Source organism: Miscanthus floridulus, chromosome 1 (assembly GCF_019320115.1).
Source record: "Miscanthus floridulus cultivar M001 chromosome 1, ASM1932011v1, whole genome shotgun sequence".
In the NCBI taxonomy this organism is placed as follows: domain Eukaryota; kingdom Viridiplantae; phylum Streptophyta; class Magnoliopsida; order Poales; family Poaceae; genus Miscanthus; species Miscanthus floridulus.
The window spans coordinates 155,906,568-155,923,723 of NC_089580.1; the positions used below are offsets into that span (position 1 = coordinate 155,906,568).

Below are 17,156 nucleotides of genomic sequence, written 5' to 3' on the forward strand. Positions count from 1 at the left end.
CGGCCCCCGAGTCGTACAGGTGGCTCCGATGCCTGGATGCGATACAGCACCGCGATCCCCGTCCGGAAGTCGGGGAAGAAGCACCTGCCGCGAGGAGCGCGCGGCGCGCTTCATGGCGAACCACGGTACATGTTGCCGAAACCCCCGATGCCGATCAGGTTGCGCTCATGGAAGCTGTCACCTGACAGTGGCCCCGATGCCCGATGTCGTGGAAACTGTGTGGCCTCCCCCTATTCCAACGCCGCTAACGGCAGTCCCCTCCGCCGCAGCACGAACCAGTGGAGCATGGCGCCCGCGAGAACAGAGGCGCTGAGCACGCCGAGAGCGTGATCATCAAAACAGAAGTCTCCTCTTGCTGCTGCCTGCCACCTCGGCGCCAATAACCACGGCGCCAAGCTCGGTGCTAACAACCCCGGCGCCGTGTTGCCTGCCAGGTCAACGTTCATGCCGCCAACGTGGCCCCGACCTAGACGCCAAAGCCTTTGGCGTCGAGACTTGTAAGATGGCATCGAGCGAATGGTCCAGATTTTAAAATCATACATATTTGTGAAAAATTTAAAAAAAAGAGCAAAAAATAAATAAAAAATTCGGACGCAAAAGCCAGATTCGGCGGATATGGAGATGGGCACGCGGCAGCAAAGCCGCTCCGTCCTGCTGACGCGCACCCCACCTCTCAAGCAGGCCACCGCTTCTTCACCCCTCCCACGCCCTCCTCCGTCCTCCGTCCTCCCTCCCTTCTCCCTTCCCTCTTCCACCGAACTACCAACCCCACGCCCTCTCACAGCACAGCGCGAGCGCAGTCGCACGCTCGACGGCTCGAGTAAATAATAAACTACTAAAAAACGCGCACAAAATAATACCGAGAGGAGAACCAAAAAAATAAAAATCCCCAAAGCTACCTCTCCTGCTCCTGCTCCCTCTCCCCCCCCCTCCCATGCCTCCGCTCCTCGCCGCCGCCGTTGAGAGAACTAGGACCACGGGCGGGCGGAGCACTGGCTTCCTGCGGACCCGCCGCCGCTCCACGGGCGCAGGCGCTAGCCGTCGCGGGGTCGCCCTGTGAGCCCTGATCGGTGCTGGGCGGGGGTCGGCGGCGGGCTGGTAGACGGGCGGTGGCGGTGGCGGGGCGATGGCGCCAGCGAAGAGGAAGCGCGCAGCGGCTGCGGCGGCCGCGGCGGCGGCTGCCGCGGCCAAGTGGAAGGTGGGCGACCTCGTGCTCGCCAAGATGAAGGGCTTCCCGGCCTGGCCGGCTATGGTGAGTGCGTCGTCTCAACAGCTCCTTCTGCTCTGCTCGCTGATCTGTGGCCTCCTTGTGGCCTGCGCAGCCTGGGGGTCCGGGGATTCTGGGTCTTGGCGGGGGTTTCTCGCTTAGGGTTTGGTGGGGGACGCGGAAGGCCGGTGTCTGGGGGCTGCCCAGCGGTCGGTTTGGTTAAATCTTAGGTTTTCACATGGTCTCCTACCCCGATTTGGCCATTTTAGCTATTAATCTGCGCTAATTTTGCCCTCCTAGTTGCTGCATAGCGCAGGGAATTTGTGCGAGCAGGGTTTTGGTTACCACATGCTCAAAAAAGATAGGATCTTTAGTAAAAGAAATCCCTTTCCCTTACTTTCTGCTGAGCTTTAGGGAGTAGGGGCTGATTTCTACTGCATTTTTTGGCCTAGCTTGGTTCATTTCTGGGTGATTTGTTTGTTTAGATGTTGGGTTCTTGTAGGGATCTGGTGCTACTTGTGGTTTATGGCATGGGGGCTAGGTAGGATTTGGGCGATTACTGATTAGGGGCCATCTTCCTTGTGTTTGGATGTGCATTAAGATTTCGACCCAATTTGACCTATGGATTTCATAGCTTATTGTAGTGGTTAACTGGTTAAGGATATGGACTTCGTTCTTGGGGATCTGGCTGCTCTTTGTACTTCCTGTTTACAACTACAGATGCCAGGATATCTGATGCTTCCTAGGTTCTACAAGGCGGCACTTTGTCATTTCATTTTTTATCACGTCTAAAGTAGCATAAGATTTTCTTCTTGAATGGCATCAAACTTTTTTAATTTCGTTGCTTTTCAGTAATGAAATTCGGATTCATCTGCAGTGGGAAAAAATAGCATAAGATTTGTTGTTTTTGTGTATGGTGTTCATATTATGCGAAATATTATATGCATGCGTGCTTCTATACTACAGGAGTGGTCTGCAACTAAGTGCGCGTTAAATGTTCTCTCATGTTTTGTTTTAAATTTGGACCAAGGGTTAAACAAGCTAAAAGATGCCCTCTATTCGTATTGGTATTGGTAGTCACACCACAGGTGTCATATGTTTAGCAACTTCATGCAGATTCTTCTGAGTTTATAGAGCTCTTCTGACTTTGTATATGACTGTTTGGTGATACAAAAGATCTAATTCAATTTTCTAGCTCTATAGGTTGTTCTAGTTTTTGCTGTGATTCTTTTTCTTTATAATTTCTCCTCCACTCAAAAACGCTTCTCATTCTCATCACATTTGTTAAACCACTTTGCAAGTATTCTTAATCCTTCTAGTCGCAGCACCCTAATTGAACATTTGAACACATAATTGTTGATTTATTTCAGTAAGTTTTATGTTTGGTTTCTGGGATGGAATGTTTTGGTAATGCGCCATTCCTGTATTCTGTTCCATTGCATGAAAATAGATATGTTAAATATATTTCATTAGGCAGATTATTTTTTGAAGTTAATTTAAACAAAAATATATGGCTAGTCATTTGCTTTGTTTAAATTGGCGGTGCATATGTCCAAATATTGCAAAAAGGGATTGTAAAACACTACAAAAGCTTATCCTGCATGTATTATTTACTATGATTGTAGAGTAAGATAAATGTAGAGCCCATAATGCTGTGACTTAAGTGTGTGGGTTTGGATTGAGATGTTTGGGCAGAGATGTTGGAAAGTCTGAACTTGAGAGCACATGGGTAGTTCTCAGTCTCCGTATGTGATGTTTTTGGGCCATTGCCAACTTGGCATTGACTGCTACAGGAATGTCAGGGGATGTATTAAGCCTGTGTTTGCTGAAATGACCAGTATTTAGGATGGAACCAAGTGCATCATCTTCTGTCCTGTGCTGTGATGCCAAATGCAGCCTCCCACAATTCCTTACCTGAACAAATAGAATGGACTCAAGAAGCTTGGTTGAACATCACTACTTGCTATATGTTGGCTTGGCCATTCTTATGTTGGGAAGCACGCTATGGGTGATTTTGGACAATAAACACTTACAAACGTACTGTTCATTATTGACATGACAGATTGATTAGATTAAGTGATGGTTTCCGTCTCAATAGTGTGTCATTATTTTCTTTGCATTCTGCCCCCTAAGGCCCTAACTATTAGGTGAAATGCTTAAGTGCTTCCAGTCAAAACTCATGTTACATCGATATCCTTGCAAAATTTCTCTCATCCTGTATTCACCGAAAAGGTATACTGTTAACTTTCTGTCTGCTCTGTAGCTGTTGTGGACACTTTCCTAAGAGTGATTATGGTTCCCAGTATATTCATTTTCTTTTGGGGCTTTATTTTAAGTTCAATTGGTATACTTACTCTCGTCATGAATATAACCCTATTTGGACATCGACATTTTCTCCAATATGACATTTCAACTAGTAATATCTATAAAATATATAATCTTAAATTCGAAGATTTGTATACCATGAATACTTTTTCATAATTAATCTGGTAATGCCAATTTTGTGTTGTCTATAAAACTATAGATAGTGATGGTCAATGTTAAAAGAAGTTTGACTTAGGAGTTAGGACAAACCTAAAAGTGTTTGTATTTTTATTTTATCAGAGGAGATGACTCTCATGAAATGCCACAGGCTTACTCGTGCTATTTCTCTGTACTTTAGGTCTGGCTAACCCTAGTAGGGCGCCGGTATTCATGTGAGCGTATGCTTGTATGAAATTCCATTTTGCACTTTCAGAAGTTACCTTTTTCGTGAGGGAATATGAAGAAATTAGTTCATTTTGTGAATATTCGTACTTTTGCAGATTAGTGAACCAGAGCAGTGGAAGATGCCTTCTACTAAAAAGAAACCGCTGGTTTATTTCTATGGTACTAAACAGATGTAAGTGCTATTTTCAGTTTTATTTGAATTTGTGAGTTTCTTTTGTATCTTCTTAACATCCTCTTTTTTGGAACCATCTGAGTATTGTTACTTTTGATTAGCTTATATTAGCACTTTTTGGTAGTTCCTTCTCAAAAAGTAAATCATGTTTTAGAACCATTTCAACCTGTAAGTTATTTGTGACTCTTAGTTCTTTCTATTGCAGTGCTTTCTGCAATTATGCTGATCTCGAGGCATTCACTGAAGAGAAAAAAAGATCTCTACTTGCTAAGCGACATGGTAAAGGGGCTGATTTCCTGAGAGCAGTTGATGAGATAATTGAAGTTTATGATTCTCTAAGGGATAAAGGTAATAACAAGGTTGACTTGGCTGCCGAAGAAGTAAAGCCAGGCGTAGAAAAGTTTGCTGAAAATAATAGCTGCATGGATACTGAAAATCTGGTCAGTAGCTCTTATATGCACAATGATAAAAAGATAGAAGATCATTATGTCACTACCAGGAGACATGACATGGTCAATTCTGACAGGCCTTCAGTCACTATAATGGGTGACGAGTGCTGTGTTGTAAATTCTGCCCCTGAGCCTGCTGAAAATGTATCCGTCCTTGATGAAATGAGGGATATTTCTTTGCGTACTAATTCATTTTCAAATAAGAAAAGGGATGCACAGCCACAAAATTGCTACACACGTAGTAGGGTTCCATCTCTGCGGAAGTCAAGAAGTTCAATAAGTGTGGAATCGAGAAAGGCTCAAGGTTCTGGTAAATTTTTTTATCATACCAATTTGGCTTCTATTGATTTGGTTCCTGGTGAACATAAGGAACAGTTCCAGTCGTCATAGGCATGAGGATGACAAAGCTAACTCAGGTTCTGTTTCTACATCAGATAATGTCTGGTTGCATTCTGGCGGAGGCACTTCCAACCAACCAACTTTGGGGGCTAGTAACAGCAACAGAATGTTTAATCCTCCTGCTAAGGTGGATAGTACTTGTAACAGTGAAGCATCTGAAAATGGAACTTCAGAGACAGAATTGAAATCAAATGGCACATCAAACACAGCAGTAATTTTCACGAGAAAAAGAAAATCAGATAGAAAACCTGTTCCTCATTATAAAGATTGTACAACACCAAATAAAGATGAGCAATTACGTGCTGAGTACAGTGAAATCCTTCCAGATTCTCCAAATTCGAAGAATGAAGTAAGCAAGTCAGATGGAGATGAGCACTTGCCATTGGTCAAAAGGGCAAGGGTCCGAATGGGAAGGTCTCAGTTGGAGGATTCACCAGTTGATGAAATTGATGCTTCTAATAAGAAGCCAGAGCTTGCAACAACCTTGGACCAATGTGATAGGAATGGTAAACCTGCAAGTCCTGCCAATGATTACTCAGCTGATCAGGTGTCCACAGTCGTAAATTCTGCTTCTAATCCGTCCTGCAAATTTGACACAACTATCCTGTTAAAGGAAGCTCATCTTCCTTGGAAGAATAAAGAATACCATCCAAAAATTTTAGCATTAGATGTGGAAGCTGCTTTGCCTCCTTCAAAACGCCTTCATCGTGCCTTAGAAGCGATGTCTGCTAATGTTGCTGAGAATATCAACAATATACCTGAAGTGACAGGACCAAATGAAATGGCTCTAAATGGCTCTTTGTTGACAGCAAACAGCCATTCTAATAAATCTGCAGATGCAGTAGTCACAGTATCCAATAATCCTGTAATAGTTCAAAGCCCTGAACCTTCTTTAGACACACAGTTCGTGCATAACCCATCGGGCAAATGTACCTCAGAACCAATTTTACAAAATAACACCATTCCTGATTCTGCTTCAGTTCCTTCAAGAGAAAATGATTCCTGTGAAGAAACCCTCATGGATACTAAAACGGCCAATGGTTCTTGTGTTTTTAGTGAACTAGATAATGATTCCTGTGGGAAAACTTCAGCCCTTTGTATGAAATTGAATCGGCCTGCACTTGATGTTACACAAGCCACATCTGTACCTGACCGGTTGTCTTCATGTTTGGAGAAAGCCAGTGAAAATGTGTCAGCAAGTGGTGTCAAAGAGACGAAACCATTTGGCTCTGCTGTTTGTGATGTTGACAGAAGTGCAGAACCAATTGACCGTTCAAACAACAATGTGATGAGCAACACTATACAACATAGTGAGACTATTGTAGTGGATTCAGTGAACAATGTGGGGGATACGGCAAGCAACTCTTCGTTGGCTACTAAATCATCCAGTATACAATCCGATGCAGACACCCGGACATCTGAAGTGTAAGATCTAAGATCTTATTTTTATGCTGATGTTACCTTTAATGTTTTGAACATGAATATATGATGTATTTTGCACCTACATATCTATGTTGCTCTTTTGCAATTTTGGTGCATGTGCCATTTCTATTTTTGACATGCATCTTTTCCCAAGTGTGTTATGATGGGCCTTCTCATTTTTTCTGGATGATGTGAGATGATTATTTCACCAAAGATGTCTACTTTTGAAATTGCATATGCAAAACTAGGTCTATGTGATGGCTTAGGACTCTGAAAACTAGTCTCCCTGTTTTTTTTACAAATAATAGTCAAAGTGCTTGTGTCGTGATAATTTTGGTGATGGATATCTGTGGACTATTCACTTATGCTGCACAATTCTTTCTAAAAAATATGAAATAGCTGGGCGCTGTTTTCTACCTCGTTGTGCACCAGATGCTATATCTGGACACTGCTAATTGATAGGTTTTTTGAGCTGGCCGAGATTAATTTTGCAGAGCACAATTTTGTTATTATTGGGACATGCTTGAAGCATGAAAATATCCATTGTTTAGCCCCCCTTCGGAACAAAGGATTTACAAAACACAGGAATAGGAAAAAAGTAGGAGTGAAATGCCCTAACACTTCAAATCCTACAAGATTTCAGAACAAAGGAAGGTTTGGGAAGATGCCTTTGGAAGCAATGTAGGAGAAACATAGGGAACAAAACAATGAGGTTGTACCTCATGTTTTATTTCCTCCAAAATTACCTATTTCTCAATCCATAGGAATTTCAAAGAAATTGTTGGGAAGCATTCCTTTGTTCCAAAGGGCTTCATAGGATTTTTTCCTATAGGAACTGAAAATCCTTCAAAGTTCCTATGTTTTTTGGAGCTCTTGTGTTGTGCTGTTATTAAGCTTAAGCATGATGCCTATGTTCTACAAGAATGGAAAGTACTGTATTAACCTTTATATTCACTTATGGTTTCCTAAGATCATGATTCTTCTGTCATACATATTAGACTGCCATCCACTTACTAAAATCTAATTTTTATTATCCTGAAGGTGTACTCCCGTATTTTTTATCTGAACCCAACATGTGCACAAACCAAGGAAACACTAATGTAAGGAAAAAAAAGAAGATGAGTACACATTCGCCTATTAGATATGACTGGTCCTATCAACCTGCATGTTTTTTTGTCTTCACAGTACTAAAGTAGGGGTGGGGAGTGGAGTTATTGCACTTAATTTTTTCTTTAAAAATACACTAACATTTTTGTGATGCACAAACATTTTTGAGACGCTGCTTCCTGAGAATTTGGGCAAATATTGTAAAATGGATGGAGAGTAGATTTTGTTGTTCATTTCAATCAAACTGTGAACTTGTGAAGCATAGGCTAAAGTAATTCTTCTATGAAATCTGAATGCAATATCTACAGTTCTATAGAGTATTTATTTCTTCCCTTTGTTTTACTATTTTTGCACATGGCTTCGGCAGAAAATGTTCTGTAATGTTTGTCTGTGGAGGATATGACTTATGAGGGTGTAGTTATTGCAATACTTCCACTCCCTTCCCCTAACTAAATGATTTGATAGAAGAGAAATGATTATATCATAACATTTAATATGGGTACAGATAGTCATTTCACATTATTTTTTTCCTGGACCTGTTACTTATTTAGTGCACCTGGTCTGCTATGGATAAAATATAGTGAAACAGAGGTAGGGATATTGTAGATTAGGTTCCTGAACATGCTGCTGTCTTGCTGTTGTGATCTTCTGTTGTACCTTCCAACTTGGTGCTTAAATTTACAAAGCAGCCTTCTGATAAGGCATGACTGTACTTATTTGTCTTGCAGGCATACGTTCTCGTCTTTGGCATTGAAAGAACTGAACCATAGAAAAATCAAGGACAGGAGCACTTCTCCAGATTCAATGCCAATGAAAGAACTTATAGCTGTTGCACAAGCTAGAAGGTTTTCTCGATCAACTTCCTTTCCAGATAACTTCCTAAATGCCAAGTATATTCCTGAGACATCAATAAATACACCTCCCAAGGAAGGATCACACAGGCAGTTGTCACCCTCAAATCGGATAATCAGGCCCACGTCTGGAAATGATAATGTTCATTCTAGGAGTCCTTTTGATAATATTCAACCGAGGAAATTAGCAGGGCATGATGAAGCCAATGCAGCACGAAGGTCTTTCAAAGATTTCCTCAGTACATTGACAAGAACCAAAGAAAGTATATCACGCGCGACACGTCTTGCTATTGAGTGTGCTAAATTTGGCATTGCTGGTGAGGTTAGACTCTGCATATCCCTCCTTTTGTTGTATTTGTTCACATAAAAAAACCGTTTTCCATAAGACTCCTAGTTCTTTGTTCATGCTCTGTGACTAGATGTTTCTTTAGGATTGTCTTGATTTGTTTGATTTTGGATTTTTTTGATGTAGCTGGTTTGTTCGATATACTGGATTTTTGGTGGATTGATTAGCGTAGATTTCGTTTCTTGGTTTTCTTACTCTGGTGATGATGTGTTTTATATGCCTTATGCTAACTTGAGGAGCAGACATATCATTTTGATGTATGTAGCTTGTTACCTAAGAGAGCCATCTCTGATATTTTTCTACTTGCTTAGACATAGTATGAGGAACCATATCATAAGCTTTGAGGACTTGGAAATAACAAGTGATAATCCTGTCAGACATGCCACTTACAAATTCTAGTTTAGTTTGTGAAATTTACATAAACGTGCATGCTGCGTGCATCCAGCTTATGAAGAGAATCATATGGCCCTTATTTCTTCCACCAAAGTGCTATATATCAAAATTTTCTGATGCCTTTTTTTTTGTTTGATTGATTAGGCAATTGACATCATCGTTGAACACCTGGAAAAGGAATCAAATTTATATAAGAGGGTGGATCTCTTCTTTCTTGTAGATTCAATAACACAATGCTCCCGCAATCAGAAAGGTAGGTGTTAGCCTTCCCATTTTTGGTTCATTATTATTTTTTTATGATGGTATTTATGATTACATTAAAAATTATGCAGGTGGATCTGGAGATGTATATCCCTCTCTCATTCAGGCAGTTCTACCTCGAATTCTCTATGCTGCTGCACCTCCTGGAAACTCAGCATGGGAGAATCGAAAGCAATGTCTCAAGGTAAGTACATTTGATGGTCTTGAGAGTAGACATCACATGCTGCACTACCTTTTCTTTTGCTTCTTACAAATTTGTCATTTAATTATTAGGTTTTGAAACTTTGGCTTGAAAGGAAAACACTTTCAGAATATGTCATCCGTCACCATATTAGAGAAATTGAGACTATCAACGAGGCATCATTTGGAAGTTCTCGCCGTCCTTCAAGAACAGAGAGAGCTCTAAATGACCCTTTGCGTGACAATGAAGGAATGCTTGTTGATGAGTATGGGAGGTATGGTGCTATCCCTTTATTATGTTCCTGTAATGAAAATGGTTAAAGCTATATGAGTGTGAGCGTTACATGCTTGTATCATTTGCATGTTATCATGCAATAAGCACTAGTTTTCTATTTGTTGCTTACAAATACATATGAGAATTGGAGGTTTGGCAGCCTACTTTCGTATTTTGGAATTGAAAAATGGTTTTAAGCTATATGCTATAGTGTCTTATGTTTGCAACTTCTTCAATTATTTTCTCTATATGCAATAATCTTTTATTTGTTGTGTCCCAATGCACAATCAGGGCAAGAACTATATGAATTCACCGTCCATAAAAAAAATCATGTGCTAGCCCTAGGTAGGTTTGATTAGGGTATCTTTGTTTATATCCCCATGTCCATGATTTTGCTCATACAAACCCATTAGGGCATTCTTTTATAACTAGATATATGCCCGTGCGTTGCACCGGGGCCACAATTTATTGAACTGAACCCCAGTAATCGGACGTAGACGCGTGAGCTCCGAGGACTTCGTATCGGACATGGACACGTGGATCTAGTCTTTGTATCGGAACCGGGTAGGATGCGTACGCATGAGCTCCGAGTGGAGGATGATTCGTATCAGACGCGGGCGCGTGAGCAGGGATCGAGACTTGGTATCACTGGGTAGACGATGATGTTACAGTCTTTTTTAGGTGTAGAGATTTCGTAAGTTGGTTTGTTAAGCAATGTGCTATTTTGGCTTTTTGGTAACTGGTACTAGTACCGACAAAGAATTAGCAAATATTTGGGAAAAAAATCTCCAGCAGTTAAATTGTTTTGCTTGCCCTCTTTTGCTATACTCTGCACTGGGTACGCCCTTTATTGAACTTGTACATCAGCTAAGAAAAATGTAACAGAGCTATCACTGGAAATACAAGGGGGCGCTTAGAAAAGTTGCTTAAGAGTCCAGACTGAACAATACCCATAAAACAACCTTTCTATAATAGATATGGAACACAAATGGCAGAAAAAAAAGTGATGACGTGTTTACGATCATGCATGATACATGCAATGCGGAGCTGCATCTGTGGCATCTTGGGTCCTAGCGGGCCTTTCAATTTGGCCTTATTACTTTAACAAATCAGTTACGCACATAGAGCATGTAACATCATCTTTTGTCCTGAGCGTTTCTCCTACTTTCGTCTATTTGCCTCATGGTTGTGTGTCTCATTGTTGTCAACAGCAATGCTGGTTTTCAGCTACCCAACTTAATTTGTACAAAAGTACTTGAAGAAGAGGAAGAAAGCTCTTCTGAAGATAGGAGCTTGAGCTTTGAAGCTGTTACACCTGAACAGGATGCCCCATATAATGATGACAATGAAGAATCTCAAATACCTGTTGAGAAGCATCACCACATTCTTGAAGAGGTTGATGGTGAGCTTGAGATGGAGGATGTAGCTCCACCATCTGATATTGAAGCAACCACCAAATGCCAAACAGAGCAAAGTGACACCAATTGTGCACCATCTGATCAACGGCATTCAGATGTTGGCCCTCCACTTCCTGTGGACTGGCCTCCATCACCTCCGCCGTTGCCATCATCTCCTCCGCCTGTGCCACCTCCTCTACCTGCCCCCGTTCCTCAGAGTGCGCAGATGCAGCCTAAATTACAAATGGCATCTGATCCCATTGGGCCGCATCCTCCAAGAACTACATATGTATGTATATTTTGTTCCTGTGCAAGAAGAGATTATGCAATCATAATGCCATGTACCTAATAGGTACTTCTTTCTTTTCTTTTTTACAGAATGTTCAAAGTCAACAACCGCATTCAATTGCAGAGCACCCAGGTAACATGAATTCTTCTGCTGCATCATTGCCACCCCCACCTTTTAATAATTCGGGATATGGAGGGCAACCAAATCAGATACCACCTCCCCCACCAATGGCACCACTCAATCCTCCTGGTCCCCATGGTAGTTTCCCTGCTCCCCCTGCACCATACCATGGGAATAACTATCATCGGCCTCCAGCCACAACAATGCCTAACGAGGGATATCATCTGCAACCACCACCCCCTCCACCACCTCCAAATCAATTCCCTTCTGTGCCGCCAGAACACCAACATAGGCCACATCACTGGGGTAATAACTGTCCACCTTATCCTGAGAGATATCGGTACAATGGACATGATCGAGGTCATCACAGACATGATAGAAGGCATCATGGGCATGACAGGCAACAACATTATGATGATAGAGGATACCACTATGATGATAGAGGATATCACTATGATGATAGAGGCCATTACTTCGATGATAGAAGACATCATTTTGATGACAGAGAACATCACTTCGATGAGAGAGCTATTAGGGGGCCAATGCACAATGAGGCTGCTGACAGGGGAAGATATCCTTTTCCTCCAGGTACACTTCTTGCCATGGTCATGAATCTCTTCTTATTTATCATGGTCATCATGCTGTAAGGTACCCTAATAAAAATAAGATATGCTAATCCTTTTGAAGGAATGAGCTATTGCTTGTTATATGATCATCTACATCCAGCACTGAGTTGATTTGTCTTGTTGTTGAGTCATAAGCAGGACCTCCTCCGATTCCTGACCATTTTGAAGCTCCACCAGCCCCAATGCACTATGGGCGACCTTCAGATCCTCCACCAGGGCCTTGTGCAGGGTGGTCTAGGCCACCTAGGATATCTAATGACTATTCTCCCTCAAGACATTCTGTGGAGCCTCCAGTTTCACATGCAGCTGGAGGTATGTAACATGTGTTGATATATATGCTTTTTAATGAAAGTTGCTTCCATTTCCTATTAATATTTGTTTCTTGAAATCCGGTCTTGTAAAGAATTGCTAGTCCATCAGTCCCAAAATATTGAGGACTTTGGTTTGTCCCAAGTCAAACTATACTAAGTTTATAAAAAAAGAACAGTAATATTTATGAACTTGTAGATGTTAATACTAAACTAAAAGCTTTTATGACAAAAAAAAATCCTTATGTTTTGGGATGGAGTATAATTTTGTTGCTAAGGTAGAGGATTTTCAGGCTTCACTCACGAGCTTCAGCGAAAAGTCAGGTGGCAACGACGTGAAAGAGTTCCATAGTTTTGTTGAATAGGATCAGAATCTTGTTCTCCATTTTATGTTTACTTTAAGTAGCTTTTCATCAGTAGTCCACTAATTATAATTCCTGTTACTTGTTAATTTGTTAATAACAAAGTTGTATTTATTTCATTTGTTTGTTGTGAGATGCTAAAATAAGAGCTTCTGAGTTCTCACATTCCCTTTTCTTGGCGAGTAAAAATTGTGGATACTAAATGCACCTTTCGTACTGCAGGACATAATGGATGGAGACCTAGATAACCTTTTGCAATATTGAAGTGGTAGGCTATTTGTTACTTTGGCAGTGCTTTTGTTGAGGTTTACAAGGCATTGTCCTCTTTGTTTCTTCTGACATCCCGTTTGTTTCAGGTGCTGATGCTTTTCTTAGTCTGCGGGGGCTTAACCTGGGAGAGTCTGGTGTCTCTGCTTCAGATTAAGGCAGAAACGGAACACTCCAGGAAAGTGGGAGCTGTACCTGCCTCCTTGTACATATGTATCTCAAGGATTCTATGGCAGTCGGTCTGCCTGAAGTGCTGTTGTATCCTAGGGGTAGACTGTGCGACCACATGCAGAGCTGAGTTGTAGGGATAGGATGTCTTTTATCAACCGATTGTAGTCTTATTAGATTGTATTTGTTAGTGCCAGAGTCTTCGATTTCATTGCTCATGCCCATTCCTGAATTCCTTCTGGCCTCAGACGACAGCCAGCTGCTCTGATGACTTGCCGAGACTGTTTGAGTACAGCGTACATATATGCCAAAAGAGAGTGAAATACAAATCATTTTGCACCTGCTGGTGACCTGTCCGATCACTCACTCCTTGCATCTGGACAGTTTCAGCTTTGATGTTCACTTCTTTTCAACCCCATTTTCGTGTATGTATATAGAGCAAGTACATATGGCGGAACTAATGACTTGCGATTGATCATTATTGTTTCCCTAGAAAACTACAAAATCTAATGTTACGTGGTACTTCCTGTGATCACAAATATAGTTCCATTTAATTTGTGGCTGGTGTTGGTCGAACCATTTTAGCTTATTACTCTTCCAGAGATTGACAACACTACTGGGGTTACAATGAAAAATTATTCCTTATAGCTTATATTTATTTGATTTAAGATCATATATGTGACGATCGACTAGTATTTGTGATGATCTCTGAAAGGTGTTTGATTTAAATTTGTCCAAAGTCGTCAAACGTTTCTAATAAGATTTATGTTTTTAGATGAATCATGAGTAATATTTTTCATAAAGTATAATCCGCGTGTTGTTAAACTATATGAATCTTGAAAATTTATGGTCAAAGATAGAATTGAAATATTTCGCTTAGAACAAATAACAAAGGTAGAACTACAACTGCTATTAAGCGGATGGGGTATATATATTATTGTTCATGATTTATACGGATGAAGTACTTTATTGTTCATTTTTTTTTTGTTGGCTGTATTGTCAATGGCGCTGTGGAGCGGCGCCAGTCTCAAGTACTCCTGTTTAAAAGAGTCTTCGACGAACATATGAGAGCTAACATGCAGTGTCCCCTAGCTAGAATGCCAGCATCCATCTACGTACCATCAAAGCCAAAAACAAGTGAGTTGCATGCATGACCAAAGGGCCACTGACCTCTCACCAGCAAACCAGTACCTGTGTATATATGCATGTAAACAGGGTGGCCATGCGCTGAAGGAGGCAACAAGTCGTTGGCCTGGGTCGATGCATGCCACCGGTATGAAGCACCTAATTCAGAGCATGCACCGATGATCCGCTCACTCCTACTCCTACTCGTCTCGTCTGGTTATGCAGGAGGAAGCAAGCACCTAATCCAGACCGAGACGAGACCGTGCAGCGGCTGACCCAACTACTTGAAATAATCTCATGTCTTTATATAAACAAGCCGCACGCCGCCAGCGAGCTAGGGAGAGCCGGAGAGGCTAGGAGGTCACAACGGCTGAGCGAGCACTATCTAGCTGCTAGGCCACAAGACGATCCATGGCGGCCCCGGCGTCTCACGTCGCGGTGCTCGCCGCCGTCCTCCTCCTCCTCCTCCCGTCCCTCCTCGCGCGCCTCGCCGTCGCGCAGCCGACCAAGGGCGCCAAGGCGTTCTGCATTAGCCAGTTCGCCATCGCCAGCCAGGCCTGCTCCATCCTGCCGCCGAGCCCACCCGACGAGCACCACCACCACGACGATGACGACGAGGACGAGGATGACCACGACGACGACGAGCATCATGACCGCGACCGTCGTCGCAGCCACCACGCTGCGGCCGTCAGCATCTCGGCCCTGATGGCGAGGAATAACGGCAGCCACGGCGTCGTCGCTGGGAACCGCACCGTTGGTCACCACCAACACCAAGGCAACCGCACCCGCGGCGGGCACGGGCGCGGGCGCGGTCGAGGCCGCGGGCAGGGCCGCCGTGGGCGTCTGCGGGACGACGGCGACGACCAACATGATGCCGACGATCCTGACCACGACGATGATCATGCTGACGACGACGAACATCATGACGACGATGATCACCACGACGACGACGAAGACCACCACGACACTGACGACCCGGACCACGACGATGACCACGAAGACGATGATGACGAAGATGACGATGACGATGACGATGACGACGACGACGAACACCACCACGACGAGGAGCTCCGCGCGTACCGCGACTGCTGCCGGTGGCTCAAGGAGGTGCAGAAGGACTGCGTCTGCGAGGCGCTGCTGCGGCTGCCCCCCTTCCTCGTCAAGCCGCAGCACACTTACGTGGTCAGGGTCGGCAGGACGTGCAAGATCACCTACCGCTGCGGCGGCGTCTAGCTAGCCCCCATGTCGCCGGCCGGCCATCCACCGTACGACGTCCATGCAGCTGCCGCTCATGGCCGGAGTTTGATTAACTGCCGCGCGCGAGCTTTCTTTACGATTACATGCATGTTTGATCATTTTGTTCACGTAGGCAATATATATATTAGGTAGACATGGGGTGTACGCGTTTGAGTTATATATGTGGTTGCAATGTTGGTTGTCCACGTCCAGTAGGTTTGACTTTTGAAGGATAATGTAGTCCCTGAAAATTTTTCTACATGTCTCCTTGGTACTGATTTACTGCTATTTTTAGCAAATGCTAGTACATCCTTATTTTCAATCTGATCAAGTTTATAGTAAAGATTATCAATATTTTTATGGTGAATATAATCTTATCAATAGGCACACTATATATGAAAATATATTTCATGGTGAATATACAATGATATATACTTTTTTGGTCTCATAAATTTTCATAATCTTTATATAATCTTAGTCAAACTTGAGATAATATAATTTAATTTACGACAACGCTAAAATATCACTCTTTGTGAGATGAAGGTAGTTACAGCATATGCTTTTGCCATTCAAACGGAATGATATTAATTAATTGTTTGGACCACTTACTCTGGCATCTCAGCTGGCATAATGACCGCAAAGAAAACGAGGCGTGTGATTCGGATTCTTTGGGACGACCCTGTGTCCTGATCTTCAACGGTAATATGCTTGGGCTAGGGCGTAAAAAAAATCTCTCTACTGCGCTCCGTGTCCAGGGCGCCGCCCACCTTCCATACTTCGCCTCCACCGCGCCACCCGCCTTCCCCACTTCACCTCCAACGCGCCGCCCGCCTGCACTACGACATCTGCATGTCACGGCCGCTCCATCGAGCTGGCGAGCCTACACGACGGATGCTCTAGCAAATAGGCGAGGGTAGGAGCATCGTGTAATTAATGCCGCCCCACCGGTGAGTTGTCCGCGCCGCCGCCGCACTGGCAAGCTCTGCGCCGCTGTGAGCTCCATGTGCCGCTGCCGACCTCTGTGCCGGTGTTGAGCTCCGCAATGATGAGCCTCCATTCGTCCAAGCAGCAAGTGACATTGCCACTACTGCACGAAGCTTAACCGAGGTGGGCAAAAAGCCTTAACCGAGGCGGGCAAGCCAACCGCCTCGGTCAAAAGGCCACGAGAAAGCGCATGATGCAAGTGTATGTTTTAAGTATTTCAGATGTTTCAGAGTTATGCTGTAACTATTTTGTATCGATGTTGCAAATGTAGATCAGAATATTACACATGTAGCAATGGCTATACACGTATGTTTCAAGTATATGTTCCAAGTGTTTCATTTGTTTCAGACGTATGTTGCAAGTGTTTCAGGTGTTTTCATACGTATGTTGCAAGTGTTTCATCTATCTGTTACATATGTTTACAATGGCTACACATGTGTTTTCATGTTTTTCTGGTGTTTTGCAAGTGTTTCAGAAGTACGTTGCAAGTGTTTCAGCTGTTTC

At 43.0% G+C, this 17,156-nt stretch overlaps 2 protein-coding genes across 3 annotated transcripts; both read left to right on the forward strand.

Annotated features, from left to right (window-relative positions):
* Positions 1-729: 729 nt before the first annotated feature.
* On the forward strand, positions 730-13,669 carry LOC136544712 (protein HUA2-LIKE 2-like). Of its 2 annotated transcripts, none has more exons than XM_066536779.1 (13): positions 730-1,252; positions 4,012-4,088; positions 4,294-4,847; positions 4,972-6,361; positions 8,194-8,638; positions 9,200-9,308; positions 9,388-9,500; positions 9,590-9,771; positions 10,982-11,456; positions 11,546-12,164; positions 12,338-12,514; positions 13,095-13,140; positions 13,229-13,669. In XM_066536779.1, exons 1-12 carry the CDS (start codon positions 1,127-1,129, stop codon positions 13,118-13,120), a joined length of 4,293 nt encoding a protein of 1,430 aa, XP_066392876.1. In that variant the 5' UTR covers positions 730-1,126; the 3' UTR covers positions 13,121-13,140; positions 13,229-13,669. The 2 variants fall into 2 exon arrangements, with proteins under 2 accessions (XP_066392876.1, XP_066392881.1); XM_066536784.1 differs by having other exon boundaries at positions 4,294-4,841.
* Positions 13,670-14,012: 343 nt separating this feature from the next.
* Positions 14,013-16,045, forward strand: LOC136498960 (uncharacterized). The gene has a single exon (XM_066494656.1). The coding sequence runs from the start codon at positions 14,844-14,846 to the stop codon at positions 15,663-15,665; it is 822 nt and encodes a 273-aa protein (XP_066350753.1). The 5' UTR covers positions 14,013-14,843; the 3' UTR covers positions 15,666-16,045.
* The last annotated feature ends 1,111 nt before the right edge of the window (positions 16,046-17,156 follow it).

Bases quoted from the DNA above. Each gene is read 5' to 3' on its own strand.
- LOC136544712 (XM_066536779.1), top strand. From the start codon at position 1,127: ATGGCGCCAGCGAAGAGGAAGCGCGCAGCGGCTGCGGCGGCCGCGGCG. The intron at 1,253-4,011 runs GTGAGTGCGTCG...GTACTTTTGCAG, and splicing joins TCCCGGCCTGGCCGGCTATG to ATTAGTGAACCAGAGCAGTG. The intron at 4,848-4,971 runs GTAAATTTTTTT...TTTCTACATCAG, and splicing joins GAGAAAGGCTCAAGGTTCTG to ATAATGTCTGGTTGCATTCT.
- LOC136498960 (XM_066494656.1), top strand. From the start codon at position 14,844: ATGGCGGCCCCGGCGTCTCACGTCGCGGTGCTCGCCGCCGTCCTCCTC.